The 18,265-nt window shown below is 32.8% G+C and overlaps 1 protein-coding gene across 1 annotated transcript; it reads right to left on the reverse strand.

Moving 5' to 3' along the window:
- Positions 1–15,049: 15,049 nt before the first annotated feature.
- Positions 15,050–16,315, reverse strand: LOC145579604 (uncharacterized). The gene has a single exon (XM_081636839.1). The coding sequence runs from the start codon at positions 16,093–16,095 to the stop codon at positions 15,409–15,411; it is 687 nt and encodes a 228-aa protein (XP_081492965.1). The 5' UTR covers positions 16,096–16,315; the 3' UTR covers positions 15,050–15,408.
- Between the last annotated feature and the right edge of the window lie 1,950 nt (positions 16,316–18,265).

Below are 18,265 nucleotides of genomic sequence, written 5' to 3' on the forward strand. Positions count from 1 at the left end.
GGCGGTTCAGAAATCCAACGGCCCTAAATCAACAATCAATTTCAAAAAGCAACAGCAGGATTTGTGACACGTGTGTTAATTTTCCCGCTTCAAAAAAAAAAAAAAAAAAAAAAACGGTTACACTTCAATTTTATAACAAGTAGACCTTGTCTGCTATCGGCACACAAGGTCACTTGGGTTCAAAACGATCTTGGAGTTTGGAGCAGAACTCGTCGGAGGCTAGATAACGGAGTTTTTCGCTCCCAAGTATTTTATAACAAGTAGACCTTGTCTGCTATCGGCACACAAGGTCACCTGGGGAGGAAAACGGAGTTTTTCGCTCCCAAGTATTTTATAACAAGTAGACCTTGTCTGCTATCGGCACACAAGGTCACTTGGGGAGGAAAACGGAGTTTTTCGCTCCCAAGTATTTTATAGCAAGTAGACCTTGTCTGCTATCGGCACACAAGGTCACTTGGGGAGGAAAACGGAGTTTTTCGCTCCCAAGTTTTTTATAGCGAGTAGACCTTGTCTGCTATCGGCACACAAGGTCACTTGGGGAGGAAAACGGAGTCTTTCGCTCCCAAGTATTTTATAGCGAGTAGACCTTGTCTGCTATCGGCACATAAGGTCACCTGGAGAGGAAAACGGAGTTTATACAAATAATGCAATACACGGCGAGTAGACCTTGTCTGCTATCGGAGTTTATAGCGAGTAGACCTTGTCTGCTATCGGCACACAAGGTCACTTGGGGAGGAAAACGGAGTTTTTCGCTCCCAAGTTTTTTATAGCGAGTAGACCTTGTCTGCTATCGGCACACAAGGTCACTTGGGGAGGAAAACTCCCAAGTATTTTATAGCGAGTAGACCTTGTCTGCTATCGGCACACAAGGTCACCTCGAGAGGAAAACGGAGTTTATACAAATAATGCAATACACGGCGTTACGGCAAAAATTGTCCTCTTACATGGGTAATAATAAATAGTACTAAATATAGCAGGCAAATATAAAACTTCTCAGCAAAAGAATATAGGGCTTAAATATATATACAAGCTAATTTGTCTGGATACAAGTCAAGCAAGTAAAATGAACTGTGACAATGCCAAGATCGCAAGATCAGTAATAAAACTTTGTTAGTAAGCAGCACTTGACAGAGTACAAGAAACGTTGCTACAATAAAATTTACAGCATAAGGAAAAGTCTGGAGAATGAGATGTAGAACCCAAAGTTTGTTTCGTTAGGATCAGCTTGTTACTCACATAAACTGAGCACGATGATGAATGATCATACGTCCTCACTTGGGGGGCTAATTGTATGGGGTGATATCTGGGCATGACCGATATCTTGTGAAAACACACGACCAGGTTCTAATAATTATAAGAAGATGCTGATATGTTGCAGAAAGAAGACATGTCGACCTGCCGAAATTCAACACGTGGCAACAGAAGCTCAACACTTGGCACAAAAGGCTCTGCATGGATGAGAGCCACCTGTCAAGGTAAACTATTATAAATAGTAGGTAAGACCTCATTAATGAGGACATTAATTACTCTCTCTTTCTCTACTTTCTCTCTCTTACTTATCTTCTTTTCTCAAACACTTTCTGACTTTATCATCGGAGTGGTTATCCCCAGATCACCCCGGGGTTAGCTAACTTCTTCTCATTGTGTAGGTTCTCAGCTTGCCGATAGGAGTATCAGAATCTCAAGTCCGAGTTCTTGGAGAGATAAGGATCAGACAGAAACAGTTGTATTCAATCGAGCATATTTTATATGGTTCCATTCAAAGATGTTATGGTACAAAAGAAAGTAAAGAAATGTCTTTTTACTATCTAGACAAGATAACGAGGAACAAAATTTTGATTTTGTCAACTTTAAGACTGAAATTGTAGCTAGAAATACCAGACCTAGTCAATTTTAATTGTAATCTATGGCAAATTTAGTTACTTCGTACTTCATTCAAACACACAGATGACATTTAAGTTTGCGAACATATTAAAATCTTTTGTATGTGTTAATAACATTGGTATTCAAAGTTATTGTGTTTAGATTGTATAAACACATTAAAAAAAGGGGGGGATGTTTTATATTCACTTGATTGTTAACCTTACTAACCTCTATCAAAATATCTTAACTATATAAACTTATTTTTACTTAATAAAAAACATAAACCACGACCATTATTAATCTACCTACCTCTATCAAAATATCTTAACTATATAAATTTATTTTTTACTAAAATTAGTAAAAATAACGTGAACAAAACATGACCTAAATTCTATCACATGATAGAGAATCGGGAAAGATTTATGGCTGACCAGCAGGCTGGGAAAACTGAAGTGGCCTTGACTAGTTGTCACTTGTCAGCATAAATGAAGGACATTATAGTTAAGTAGAGATTAATATATAAATGTAGCTATGTAAGGACAGTTATTGTGTTGTTAATGACTTCTCTGATCTAGGTATATATGTATGTTAATTAATAAACACTTAAACTTAGTGCTTGATGAACTATTTAACTAATTTAAGAACAATAATCATAAACTTTGATAAACATATATATATAAATTACATAATTCAGTAAACATTATCAAAAGCTAGTCTCTTTAACCAACGAATGTTATACGAAGTATAATTAAAACGTAGAGGACTTAAACTGGTGCTTGCTTCTTTTAATGATCGAGAATCTTTTTTATATATAAAAAAAAAATTGTTGTCAATCAACATTTTGCATGCTTGAGTTTATATAGTATACTACTACATACTAATAACCTAAGTATTATTGTATTTTAATACCTTATCAATCATACTTGTTAATTTGATAATAATGCTCCGCAAATAATTAATACTTTTAATATTGAACTTTTAAACAATTCCCTTTAACTCATCCCTAGTTCAATCTTGTACGTATTAGGAATAATTAAGGATCAACCATTCAACTAATAAACAAGTTGATGTTCTAAAATAATACAGGTACGTCATATAAGCCTCATATTACATTTGTCAATTCAACTTCAGTTTTAGTGTTTTACCATTTAAAATCTAGGTTACTCAATTCTAGTTTAATTTATTAGTGGAATTCTAGTAGGTCATATGGAGTTTGAACCATTAAGCATTGTCATCTTATTATTAGACCCTGTTCTTTTGAGTTTCTGGACAAGCAGAGAAGAGCAGATGTTAGCAAAGCAGATTGACTCAGTAGAACAAAGCAGAATAGGATTTAGCAAAATTTCAGTAAAGCAGAGCAAATTTCAGCAAAACAGCTCAAAAGAACAATGTATTGGGCATGTTCTCTTCAACTTTCCTAATTTCCTTCTCTCATAAACAATTAATTTCAACTCTATTCAATTCAATTCCAATTACTTTATTTCAATTCAATTTAATTATTTTCAGTAAATTAGAACATGTCCTTAATTAAATAGGTAGTATAAGACTAGGGAATGAGTCTAATGACAATTATGCTATGCATATGCAAAATTGCAAATGCAACCTCGAGTGATGAGTCACTTACCGAGAATTGGGCCAAATGTCCCCTTCTTTTCCTCCATTCTCTCCCCCCATATTCTTTAATTGGTTGGCCAGACACAAAGTATGCAAAGATACGCATTCCTATGACAAAGAACTTTTACACCTTTTTTCTTTTAATTAATCAAAGCACCGAAAACTATATAGAAAGCCATAAAGATATAGACAAACAAGGAACAAAATTTAATGGGAACAATGGAACATAACATATTCAATTTCTCACTCTCTTTATTTGATTCTCCTAACCTTTTTCCCCTGTTTGCTACATTAGCATAATACGGAATATTATCCTTGTTTCTGGTTAAAAAAGTTTAATGTAACAGTTTAACTGACAAGTATAATTATTTAGTTTATAGCTTTGCTTACTATATCTTTAACCGTCTATTTATCAATATGTTGAAAATATTTTTTTAAGATGAATCTAAATACTTTTTATTATACGAAGTATAACATTTGTTTTTATACACTAGTAAAAAACATATGGAATAATTAATATGGGACATGTACCATGAATAGTATAAAAATTATGGAAAATGTTATACATAGTCCTTAGGGCTACATATAAGCATTAAATTTACACTTGAAAATCGTAAAAAGTTAAGAAATCATGAAAATATAAACACTAATTACACTGATTTACGCGTGTTTTTGTCATAAATTCCTAATTTTATACAATTTCCAATAGTCTATTTAATGCTTATATATAGCCCTTACGGCTACATATAACATTACCCAAAAATTATAATGTATTAATGTTGCATATAACTTAAAACGAAATGGGTAAATGTCAGGGTTAGTGTTAGGAATATTATTAGGAAATATTATCATATCTTTGTAATTGCTATCTTATAATTAGTTTCCTAGTTTATAGGCTTGATATATATCTTCAAGATATTGTTTGTTAGGCTTTAGGAAACTATGTTCTCTATATATTTTGAGGATCATTCAATGAATGGGTAAGCTTTAAGCCCTACTTTGACATGGTATCAGTCGCCAGAGAATTAAAAAAAAAAAAAAAAAAAAAAAAAAAAAAAAAAAAAAAATCCTTAAATCACCATGGCCGGTGATGATATTCCACCACCACCGCCGCCACCGTCACCAAAAATTGACATTACTTCTCCATATTACCTTGGTCCTCATGACAGGCCAGGGGATTTTATTACTCCGACCCGACTTCGTGGGGAAAATTATGATGAGTGGCCAGTGATGTTCAAACGGCGTTGGAAGCGCGTCGTAAATTCGTTTTTCTTGACGGAACAATCACAACTCCATCCTCTCCGTGTAATCAAACGGATTGGAACACCATACATGCTATGTTGATTTCTTGGCTCATGAACACTATTGATCCCGAAGTAAAGAGTACTCTTTCGAAGTACAAAGATGCGAAGAGGCTATGGGATACTCTCAAGATGAGGTTTGCCACCGTTAATGGACCTCGAATTCAGCAGTTGAAGGTCTCGATTGCAAAGTGCGAACAATCGAAGGATATGACAGTAGCCTCTTATTTTGGCAAATTGACTGCCTTATGGGAGGAATTGAATAATCATGAGCCGATAATCACTTGTTCTTGCTGTGCAAATTGCAAAGCAGGATTAGAACATGAAAAACGTCGGCAGGAAACTCGTCTTCATGAGTTTTTGATGGGATTATATACCGATTTCTATGCTCAGACTCGGACCAATATCTTGTCTCAAGATCCCCTGCCATCCCTTGATCGAGCATATCAATTGGTCTCACAAGATGAGCGGGTTCGGCTTGCTAAACAAGTTCCTGCCGAGCAGCCCCCTGAAGCAGTTGGTTTTGCTCTTCGAACGAACACAGGGAAGCCAAAGTCCGCAGCCACGGAGGACAAACCTGATAAATCAGGTCTGCTATGTACCTACTGCAAGAAACAAGGGCACTTGGTTTCAGGCTGTTTCGAATTAAAAGGCTACCCGGAGTGGTGGCCGAATCCCTCTAAGCGTGGAAAGTCACAGTCCAGTGCCAAAGGGAGACCTCAAGCTCGGGCAAATGCAACAGCAACAGGGGCTTCTAATTCAAGCAACATGGATTCTTCGAGTGGTTCATCACAAACGTTTACTGCGGAACAATGGAAAGCAATTGCCGGTTTCCTTAGTAATACAAAAATTCCCGATGATCGCTTGAATGGTGAGTTTGACAATGATTTATAGATTGTTGATACAGGTGCATCTAGACATGTGACAAGCAATGACAAATGGTTATTTGATACTCGAACCATCTCTCATTGTCCCGTGGGTCTTCCAAACGGCAAAACAGTAAACGCCACAAAAGAAAGCTCGGTTCGATTATCATCGAAAATTGTTCTCCATCATGTGTTATTTGTTCCTGATTTGTGTTGCAATTTAATTTTTGTATCTCAATTAATCGATGATACAAATTACACTGTCCAATTTAACTCTAATATGTGTGCTATACAGGACCAGTCGAGGGAGCTGATTGGAACGAGTGTTAGGCGAGATGGACTGTTTTATTTCGAAGGACGAGCCTCGGTGCAACATGTAGCAGTTTCTGAATCTTCAGCATTGTTAGAGTTATGGCACAAGCGTATGGGTCATCCGTCGGAAAGAGTAGTAAAACTTCTCCCTCCCGTTCATAATTGTAAGGGTAGTTTCAATAAAGCATGTGAAGTTTGTTTTCGTGCTAAACACCCTAGATCTAGTTTTCCTTTAAGTGAGAATAAAGCCTCTAGAATCTTTGAAAAAGTTCATTGTGATTTATGGGGGTCTTATAAACATGCATCGGCTTGTGGTGCTCGTTATTTTTTTACTATAGTTGATGATTTCTCTCGTGCCGTTTGGATTTATTTGCTAGTTGATAAAACGGAAGTTTTCCGTATGTTTATGTCTTTTGTGGCAATGGTGGATCGACAATTTTCTCAAACAATTAAAATAGTTCAAAGTGACAATGGCACCGAATTTAATTGTTTGCGTGATTTCTTTAATGCAACTGGCATCTTATTTCAAACATCATGTGTTGGAACCCCGCAACAAAATGGTCGAGTTGAGAGGAAACACAAACATATTTTAAATGTAGGTAGAGCTTTGAGATTCCAAGCTAATTTGCCTATATATTTTTGGGGAGAAAGTGTTCTTGCGGCCGCACATCTAATAAACCGAACTCCTTCCCCTCTCTAGAAATGAAATTCAAGCTCTAGAAAAAAATGGCACATGGACAATGGAAGATCTCCCTCCCGGCAAACGACCTCTAGGGAGTCAGTGGGTGTACAAAATCAAATATAACTCCGATGGAAGTATTGAGAGGCTAAAATCCAGATTAGTCGTCTTCGGCAATCATCAAAAGGAGGGTATTGATTACACCGAAACATTTGCTCCGGTTGCTAAAATGGTCACAGTTAGAGCTTTTCTTGCTATTGCAGCTTCGAAAAATTGGGAGCTCCATCAAATGGACGTCCACAACGCCTTTCTTCATGGCGATCTTTCAGAGGAAGTCTATATGAAACTCCCTCCGGGTTTTGAATCCTCTCATCCGAATAAGATATGTCGCCTTCGGAAATCTTTGTATGGTCTAAAACAGGATCCTAGATGTTGGTTTGCTAAACTAACGAAATCTTTGAAGGCATATGGCTTTCGACAATCATATTTAGATTATTCTTTGTTCACTTATACAAAGGGTAATGTGCAAATTAATGTCCTTGTATATGTGGATTATCTCATTATTTCTGGTAATAATTCCGCTGCGTTAAGGGCTTTCAAAGCATATCTTAGTGATTATTTTCATATGAAAGATCTTGGTACTCTGAAATATTTTTTGGGAATTGAAGTGGCTCGTAGCTCTTCAGGCTTGTTCCTATGCCAGAGAAAATATACTCTTGACATCATTTCAGAAGCAGGATTATTGGGATCAAAGCCAGCCGGCTTTCCTATGGAGCAGAATCACAAACTTGGTCTAGCTAGTGGTCCTCTTCTTGATGATCCGGAACCGTATCGCAGACTTGTTGGGAGGTTAATATATCTTGCTGTCACTAGGCCGGATTTAGCCTATTCAGTTCATATTTTGTCTCAGTTCATGCATGCTCCAAGAACTGAACATTGGGAGGCAGCCCTCCGAGTTGTGAGATATTTGAAAGGAACTCCGGGTCAAGGTATTTTGCTACGATCAGACAGTGAACTAACCTTGCAGGGTTGGTGTGATTCGGATTGGGCCGCGTGTCTCTTGACACGTAGATCTTTGACAGGGTGGCTAATTTTTCTTGGTAAGTCACCTATCTCTTGGAAAACCAAAAAGCAGAAGACTGTCTCTACGAGTTCTTCTGAAGCCGAATATCGTTGTATGTGTGCTACCACAATGGAATTGAAGTGGTTGAAACGGCTACTTTTGAGCTTAGGAGTGCAACATCCTAAGGCTATCAAATTATTTTGTGATAGTCAATCAGTTTTGCACTTTGCAAAGAATCCGGTTTTTCATGAACGGACGAAGCACATTGAAGTCGATTGTCACTTCGTCCGAGATGCTATTACAGAAGGTTTGATTGATCCATCCTATGTTCCTACACGTGAGCAATTGGCCGACATCTTTACAAAAGCTCTCGGCAAATCTCAATTTGATCTATTACTTGGCAAGTTGGGCATCTTCACTCCACCTGCTCCAACTTGAGGGGGGGTGTTAGGAATATTATTAGGAAATATTATCATATCTTTGTAATTGCTATCTTATAATTAGTTTCCTAGTTTATAGGCTTGATATATATCTTCAAGATATTGTTTGTTAGGCTTTAGGAAACTATGTTCTCTATATATTTTGAGGATCATTCAATGAATGGGTAAGCTTTAAGCCCTACTTTGACAGTTAGTCTTACAATGAAGTGATGAATTTGTTTAACATTTATGAATTGAAAGAGTAAATCGAGGGATGCATGATGTTATTGTTGGAGTCTAATGTTGAGGATACTCTTAAGTGGATGATTTTGAGAATATTTCAGGGATATAAATAAAGATATAAAGATGCGCAATTAATTATTGTGATTCAATGTCAGATATACTGACACTTATATACTCGTGTACCTCTGTACTCCTAAGTTCTTTAGCAAGATTATAGTACAGCACAAAGAGTGGAATATTATAAACATTCAAATTTATTATAAACTAAATAATTAAAGTCTATAACTAATTAACATTGTTATAAGCAGGCGGTCAATCTTATCATATAGTACCTCTAAAATATGATCAAATAATACGTTTGCCCTTTATGGTTTTCTGTGAAAATTAAAAACTCATATATACAATATACTCCGTATATTACAATTTTGTATATATAATCACGAAGTATATATGTCTATATATAGCGAGTTAAGATATATATATGGATAAGCATTATTTACTGTAAAAATTTGAGCAAAATTGACTGGATTGTTGAGGGAAAAAACACCCTAATTAAGATGTTTTGTCTACTTATACATATGATTTACAAAAACTAATCTAATTAGTGAAAAACTTTAGTTAAAAGAATGGACGGTCAATATACATATCCCTTTGAATAAGCCAACAAAATCTTATCACAGTGAAAATATGTTAATTACCACCTTTTTGTGTGAAAATCAAAATAATTGGTTAATCAAAAGTTGGCTTAAATGCATGCATATGCATGGGCTGAAAATAGGTCACTTTCGCACCTTTAATTACTCCACTTTGTATGTAAATGTTTTTTTTATGCATGGGAAGATATATGAGTGTTTCTTTTTCCTGCAGGGGAGTTATAAGAAATATTACTTCCTCGATCTGTTAAGTATTACTCGCAATAAAGGGTATTATTTGTGAGGCATAAAATATTTTTTTGTTGCGAGTAATATGTAATAGAGGGAGAATTTTAAGATATTTGAAAAAAAAAAATTAAGTAGATCCTAATATTATTCTTTCTTTTTTTTTTTTTTTTGAAGGGAACCTAATATTATTTAATTTTTTAATTATTTTTTTTATAAAATCAGGGCCTAGGTGTATTAAATTTTTTATTTAAAAGATATAAATACCTCTTTGTAGATGGTTTTTTTACCTATAAAATTGTTTGTATTTTTATCTACTTTGCCTTTTGCACCTTTGCTAATTGCTATATATATAGTACTCATAATGTATGTATTTCTTATTCTAATAAGTACAGCTAGTAATACAAAGGTACTTTAGCTATTTTATGTATTTTGGATCAAATGAGACTATATTTTAATGAGTTGATTACTTAATGTGTTTATTTGGTCTTCTTTGATCAAACTAATGATTAGTCAACTCAAAATCCTGATATTTTCGTTCTGTTGACACTACAACGTACATGTAGGCATGTATAGTCGCTAAATGACATATTCTAAGAACTGTAGCATGACCTACAAAATATACCAAGTATATATCAATCCGTTTATTAAATTAATGACCAACGAAAGATGCTTTTATGAACATAGTTAATTATATATATATATATATATATATATATATATATATATATATATATATATATATATATATATATATATATATATATATATATATATATATATATATATATATATATATATATATATTTTTTTTTAAAAAAAAAAAAAGACTTTTATTTTTGTTATTGTTTACATGAATCATCGTAAGATCAGAGCTAGAAGCTAATACTCATAGTAATTTAAACTTCACTAATTAAAGCTAGGAATAATAATGGCGGCCGTGTCAAGTAGTAGATGGTTTTAAGAAAGTGCAGTTTGAGCAGTCCTAACTCCTTCATCAATGACCAAGCCTGTTATGACACAACACGAATTGAATATAATACTAGCTAGATGTGTTGTGCTATATTTCCCTTTGATATAAAACATTATTTTTAGGTATTGAATTAGAAATATATACTTGATAAAATTACGTTTTGATTGGAATAATTAATTAGATTAATTAATATGAGTTTAGAAAATGATTTGTATTGATCACAGTACAATGACAAATAGCAAATAGGCCATGAGAAGCACAAAATTTGACATATAAGTACGTTAAACACAATCTTATGGGAAGTGACAATGGGGAGCATACACCAACATTTATGTTTGCATTGTGAAGAAAGAGACATAGGGATGGAAGTAAGCATGTAAAGTGAATTGTTGTTGGTTTAGATGTGAGAGTTCAAGACCAACTTTTTTCTCGGGCCAGACCCGAATTCTCAATGACATCACATGAATAGCGTTGGAAGTGTAGATTTTAGAACTTTTTCTCGGGCCGGGTGACCCGAAGTCTCAATTACATCACATGAATAGTGTTGGTAGTGTAGATTTTAGAGCAACCTTTAATTTACATAGTCTAATTTGTACTACACACTTTGCCTTCAAGAGATAGCTTGAGTAATTAGATTAAATAGTGATCTCCTAATTATTTAAAAATTACGCCGATAATGACATTTCAATTTTAATGTTGGCCTGTGAACAATTCGTGGTTAATATTAAGTGTTGTAAATTTGGACGGCATGATCATTTACATGTTGGTTGATTTGTGAGAAGTAAGAAGTGCTACATATTATATTTTAATCAAATATGAACAAAAGCTCTTATATAATACATCAAAAATATTTATATGGAGTATGTAGGTAATTAATTAATTTCTTAAAATTTGCTAATATAGGATTTTCTAACATGTGCCCACATCATGGATTGAATAAAGGTATACTGCCATGTATTAATTAAATTCAATATACTTCGTGATTTATAAACAAAAATTTTCATCAAAATCTATCAATATACTAGGATTTGAATAACGGCAGTTGATGGACATTAGAAGATGAGACTACAATATATATACGCTAGCTGGTGATTAATTAGGACTTCAAATAATGATTACATGATTAATTAGTTAGTGATAAACTGATAATAATACTAACTTGAATATAAAATGATGCCGTTATTCCATGCGCCTATCTCACTTCAAAATTGTCACTCTCTAATAACTAATGAGCTTAATTACACCTAACATAATAATTTATGGCTTAATTGCATATATGAATGATATGATAGATCCAAGATGACCTTATCTAAACACAACACTGCTCTCCGTTTTCCTACTTAAAATTATTTATATCTTATTTTTACTTTTTAGATTTATTAGTTGCATTTTTCTGTTCTTTTTGCTCTCAGCATTTAAAATAATTTATATATACGGGGTACAAAGTCTCTAAAATAAATCTCTAATAATACACATTTTATAATGACATTATTATATTTATGTGCTAGTAGAATAATAATGACCCATTTTCTATCTTAAAATAAATGACAACAACCAATTAATTATTAGAGTTGACAAACTTGATTATATATATAAACATTAATCTAATTAGCTAGCTTACTAAGGATTATATCTAAATGTCTCAAAACTTCGTTTGATTATTATCTTTTTGGCCAATTTTTTTGGTAAAAATACTAGCACCTCTTAATAAACTCGACAAAACCTCAAATCATCCCTAAATTTGCCACAAACATGTAAAAAACAAGCCTTGCAAATAGACTATAAATCTACACGACTCATTCCTAAATAATTAAGGAATGTGGTAATTAAAGTTAGGTAGTTATCTTTTTCTTAATAGTCTTAATTACTACAAAAACTCCACCAAGTATTAGTTGGTAAACCATCCTTTGATCCCTTGCCTCGAGTACTTTTGTACTTTACCACTAGTCCTATATTATAGTACAACACTACTACAGTACAACACCTAATATTACCTGAACTAACTACCATTTTGAGTTTATTAATGATATTTTTTGATTAAAAATAAGTTTCAATAAATAAAAAGTTTAAGATACTCTATTTAATTAAAAGATGTTTTAATTTTTCAATTTTGCACAATTTACTGCATTTTCTTTTTAGCTTCTATGTCTTTACAAATGTGCTATAAAACTTTTAATATTAGACTCTGTTCACTTCACCTTAAAAAAATAATATTAAGTAAAATTTCAGTTCAGTAAAAATAAGTTCAGTTCAGTAAAAATAATTTAAAATAATTTTAGTTCAGTAAAATTCAGTAACCATAAAGAATAAATATAATAGAAAATTAGTAAAAATATAATTTTAATTCTGCAAAAATAATTTGAGTTCAGTAAAATTAATTTGAGTTCAACAAAAATAATTTCAGTTCAGTAAAATTAATTTCAGTTTAGTAAAAATAATTTAAGTTCAGCAAAAATAATTTCACTTCATTAAAGATAATTTCAGTTTAGCAAAAATAAGGTGAAGTGAACAGGGCCTTAATCTACATTAGGACGAATGAATTAAAAATCCCATATATGTTTTATTTGATCTTATGCAGCCACTAAACCAAGAGATCGAATATAAGGTTTAGTTTACATTATTAGTATGAACATTCTTACAAAAATATATATATATATACTCATTATTAGTATGAACTTTCTTACAAAAATATATATATACTAAAAATATGAACATTATTAGTGGAATATGTTTTATACTCTATTACTCCCCCTCACATGAAAGGCCCTTTGGGCTTGAAATGTGGATGCAACACAGGCCCACCCATACCTGGTGCGAATTAATTCCACTTTGAAGGAGGAGCGGATGAGATTCGAACTCGTGACCTTTGTGTCACACTGGCTCCGATAGCATGTTAGTGGATCATCTCAACCAAAAGTTTAAGCTGATGATTGAGGCGCAGGAATATGTTTTATACTCTATCAGTACTCAACATATATAGTCAACAACCAATTTTATTTAGTAAAGCCTTTTCCAAATAAGTACTTAGCCAGAATATCTTATATTATTCCAATTTTATTTTATAAACTGTTGAATGACTGGTAGACAGCAATACTGTTGAATGAAGTATAAGTTTATATTTTTGAGCAACATTATTATTCCACAATAGAGAAGGTAAAGTAAAGTGTAGTGATGAGAGAAAGAGAGAAGGTACAGTATGATTAAATTTCCACTTTATTTTCTTACATAATAAGGATAGAACATATCAGAAATAAAGGGATTTGACAGCCTCCATTTGCCATTATTTCTCTTTTTCACTGTACTCCGTATATCTTTGTCTTTTTAGTTTAAAACAAATACGGACTATAAACTGTTCCATTACTCAGCTTCCATTTACAATATTCTGGAGATTCTCCTTGAATTTAATTTACCCATTGTTTAAGATGAGAAAAACAATTCTAAAATTTTGATGGTAAATAAATATAGTAAAAATTAATTATGATTAAAAAAAAAAAAAAAAAAATAAAAAAAACTCCTTTCATTGATCATCACTATATTTATTTTTCAGGAGGATTAATAATCATGCTGCTAGTATAAATTATTAAACCCGCATAACTGTAAATTACTTCTTAATATCTAAATTAAAACGGAGATAGTATACTATTGTATGATTGGATCCCCTTATCAACAAGAGACATGGATACGTAAACATTATTAACATTTTTTTTTTCCTCATTTTGACTTTATCCCAAATAAATGATTTATGATTTAAGCATTTATGAATCAAGATTTCCTCTAACATTTCCTCCAAAAAATAAAGAAAGAATATTAAAATGTCCCCTAAATTACGACTTACTCTCCCAAGAATATTAAAGGGTAATTAAACTATTGAGGATACAAAAACATCATAAAAAAGGTGAGAGGGGTGCGGAGAGCAATTTAACAATGGAATATTTGTTGACATAGAAAAAGTAAGAGAATTAGAACCCAATTACAAAAATGGAATAAAAAAAATGAGACAAATGATTATGGAGTGCAACGAATATAAGTTGGGCTAATTCAATGCTTATAATGAAACCCACAAAAAGGTGACCTTAAAGCATCATTGATCAATACTTCTTAATTAATAATAATAGTACATCTTCATAATATTTAATCATCCCAATATTCCCGTCAAAAAAAAAAAAAAAAAAAAAAAAAAAAATCATCCCAATATTTTCGACTAATTACCTACATAAACACTTTCATTTGACTAATTATAGGTAATTATGTGATATGGTACAAATTGGTTATCATGCCAATGTTATGCTATCATTATGTTAGTAGGTTAAAAGCTCATTGTTAAACTTTCAATAATAACACCAAGAAAAAAGCATTAAGAAAAAAAAATATATTAGCTAAACAAAGAGAACTATAGTTAACAAGGGAAACACCCGATATATCAAAATTTAGAAGGGATTGAAAAATGGCGGAAGAATTTTACAAGCATTTATTACAAGTCTTAAGTAATCTAATGTCCCACATTTGTAATCCTATATACTATTCAATTCATGCTTAAAACACAAATTAGACATTTCACCCGGTCTCAATAACTACTATTTTTAATTATAAAACACCCTTAAATTTTTCAAGTGATGTTAACTCCAAAACTCTTTAACATATCCAAAATGCCACCAAGATTAAACCAATTATGCAATCCCAAAGATTAATTATAATACACCACACATCTTTCTCAAAGGAAAAAAATGACTATGTTTTCTCATCAATTTGACTCAACATTTTAGTTCAACTCCATCCACCAACCAACCCAAAATAGAACAAAGATACAAATATTTGCATGTTAAATTATATAGCAAAAAACATAGCAACCCCCCATAAATGAGGAAGAAAAATCAATTTATTTCCAACCTAATATAGTATTCATGATTGGATTACATAATTTTTACATATAGAAGTACATATTCTACCCTCTTTTTTTCCTTTTTTTTTTTTTTTTGATGTAGAAAAATAAAAATAAAACCCTAATCTCATATGAGAATATTGTCAAAACTGCCCATATATATCATACAAAAAAAGAGCAGGGGAGAAGTATATCATACAAGATTGAAACTTTGAAACAGAGCATCTAAAAAAAAAAAAAATTGATTTAGCAGATTTATATTTCACATAAAATTAGCAAAATAAACCCACCTTAAAATTTGTAGTTTTTATTGATTTCTCAACCCCAAACACTTCCCCAAATTCTTTCACCAATAAAACTGACAATCTTCCTTACAGACCCCTGTTTCATTTCATCACCTACTATCTTCTCATCATCATCTTCACCTCTTTGTTCTTCAACCCGGCCCAACTCAGGCCCGACTCGGCCCGACCCATCTGACCCATTGCGAGTAACATCATCATTAACCTTAACCTTATCAGAAACCTGATTATTATTATCATGATCGAAGTTTGATTTGCTGTTCTTCCTCTTTTCTTTCCGGGTTGACCCCTGTTTCTTCTTCTTCCTTTGCGCCACCAAATTATCTTCGAAAGCGTCGATGATTTCATGAATAAGCTGCCGATTTGGGGAGGAATCCCATCGAGCCCAGTAGCTAGTATAGCAGGTGAAACAATAACAGCTCGAATAAGGAGGGTGTTGCTGAAGATTACTATTATTAGTAATATTATTATTAAAATTGCTCTGTTTTTTGGCAGAGGATTTAGAAGGGTCAAAATCAAAAGGGGTAGAAGAAGAAGAAGAAGAGGAACAAGAAAGAAGATAAGCTAAAACTTCTTTGTCTTGAGGAGAGAGAGTAACAGCAAGTGTTAGGATTGCAGCAGGAAGATAGGAGAGAGAAAATTGATCAGAAGATGGTGGAGAAGGAGAAGGGTGAACTTGACCTTTGCGGTAGAGTTTTTTCATGGCGGAGAGAGAAAGTAGAGAGAGAAAGAGAGGGAGGAGGAAGAAGAAGAAGTCTTATCTAAGGAGTTGAGTTGGGTTGATATAGAAGAAAGGGAAAGAGGAAGAATATTGAGGTTAAGGAATGGTTGATGAGTCTTTTTATTCTTTTGATTTTCTCTCTCTTCTTCCTCTGTTTTTCTCTTTATTGTGTTGAGTTGTAATTGTGGACCTTTGTTTTTATCAAATGTTGGTTCTTTTACTATACGGTGTGGGTTATGTAATGTAATAATGTATGTTTATAGAGGGAATGTTATTACTCTAGGTTTGGTTACTTTGACGGCGTCACAAACTCACATTGCGGTCACTATTAGAAAAGAGCTCATTAACGACAAAAAGTCCCGTCGTTAATCTATTATATAGCGTCATTTAAGACAAGTTTTCCTGTCGTGAGCCCATCCTAGAGGGGACTTTTGTAGAATATTTTTCCGTCGTGGAGTAAGTCTTTTGTATGAAGTTGGGTATGTTTTATAACAGATTAAAAGACGGTCATTAAAAGTGTTATAAGTTTGTCGTCAATAGACTGTCATAAAATTTTTATAATGCGCTCTTTTGGACTTACTTTTCAAATTTTAGTTATGTTCAATTTAGTTTTACCAAGTTTATTTTAGTACAATTAAGCTTCATTAGGTTGAGTTAAACAAGGTTCAGTTATATGAATTACCTAAGTTTAGTTAATTGAACTTTTAAGTTCAGTTCGGTTCAGTTCAGTTCAGTTTAATTTATTTTAATTTTATTCCGTCCAAAAGATTATGATCTTAGCCACCACCGAAGTAATAACAATAACATCACAATTTATGGGCCTGTTCTCTTCACTTTATCTTCAGTTCAATTCAACTCTAATCAATTCAGTTCCCAATTTCTTTCTGTCATAAGATATTCAATTCAGTTCAGTTCAGCTCACTTTAGTAAAATCAGAGCAGGCCTTAAATATAGTTTGTATTGCCTTTATGATTTTTATTCGAGTTGATCATGGGTTAGCTCGAGCTTAATAAAATATAATTTGTTTGGGACTTTAATTAGATTTAATTTAATTTGATAAGAAATCTTAATCGTTGAGTTAACTCAAGTTGGACATTTCAAGACTAACGTCGAAGAACCCAAACTCTACGCAAACTTTAGGATGCATGGGCTAAGTCAAAGTTGACTGGCATTAACTTTTAAGAACATAATCTACAAGAACATCTGGTATAATGCACGTAATTCATATCGCATCATTTTCAATCTCACAAGGCTATATATGCAAGAAAAACATGCCACAAGATCGACCCGATGGTCAACATATTTTAAACCAATAGCATATAAATAAGAGTTTAAAGATAAGGCGAATAGTTACAAGAAGCCAAAACATATATGAGAATATATATACATGCAAGTTAAATCACTTAGTAATCACCTCAGAAGTCACACCACCTTCGAATGCTATTGATTGGGTGTGCATGTTGGATATGTATCTGGTTGGTTTAAGTGGGTGTGCATAAGTCGTTATGTTAATACTCAAGCATGCACAACCAATTATGATATGTGTCACTTTAAAATAAGTTAGATTATTGTCAAATCAGATTAGATTTTTTTAATAGCATTAAGGGTCTGTTCTCTTCAGATTATTTTCAGTTTACTTCAGTTCAGTTCTTAATTTCTTTCTCTCATAAAATGTTCAGTTCAGCTCACTTCAGTCAATCAACATGCCCTAAGACTATAATAATCAGATTTCAAAAGAAGAAAAAAAAAAAAACTATACTAATCATTCTAACGGATCATAGTCTATCAAAAAAAACTTGCTCATAACCACAGCAAGTGGTCTCTAGCTAGTCAAAGAATGTTAGGCAACAATAACCTAAAAAAAACTTTTCAAATTCACCCCTCATAAATTCCTAATCCAAGAAAATGAAGATCATTTACCAATTTAAGAAGATGAAATACAATTATACAAGTGGTATGTATGGTTTGACGAGTAGGATACAATTGAAATTAGTTGGTGTTGCGAGGAAGTTACCTTACAAGTGTTACAACGTACAAATATGTAAAACGATGAAGATGACGTATGTGATAGGGTATGAAAGTATAGTGAATTGGGTTCACGTGCATCGCGGTATATGTTTGGCAAATTCAATTGATGATGCGGCTATTGAGT

The sequence above is a fragment of the Chenopodium album genome, chromosome 14, assembly GCF_948465745.1.
Source record: "Chenopodium album chromosome 14, dcCheAlbu1.1, whole genome shotgun sequence".
In the NCBI taxonomy this organism is placed as follows: domain Eukaryota; kingdom Viridiplantae; phylum Streptophyta; class Magnoliopsida; order Caryophyllales; family Amaranthaceae; genus Chenopodium; species Chenopodium album.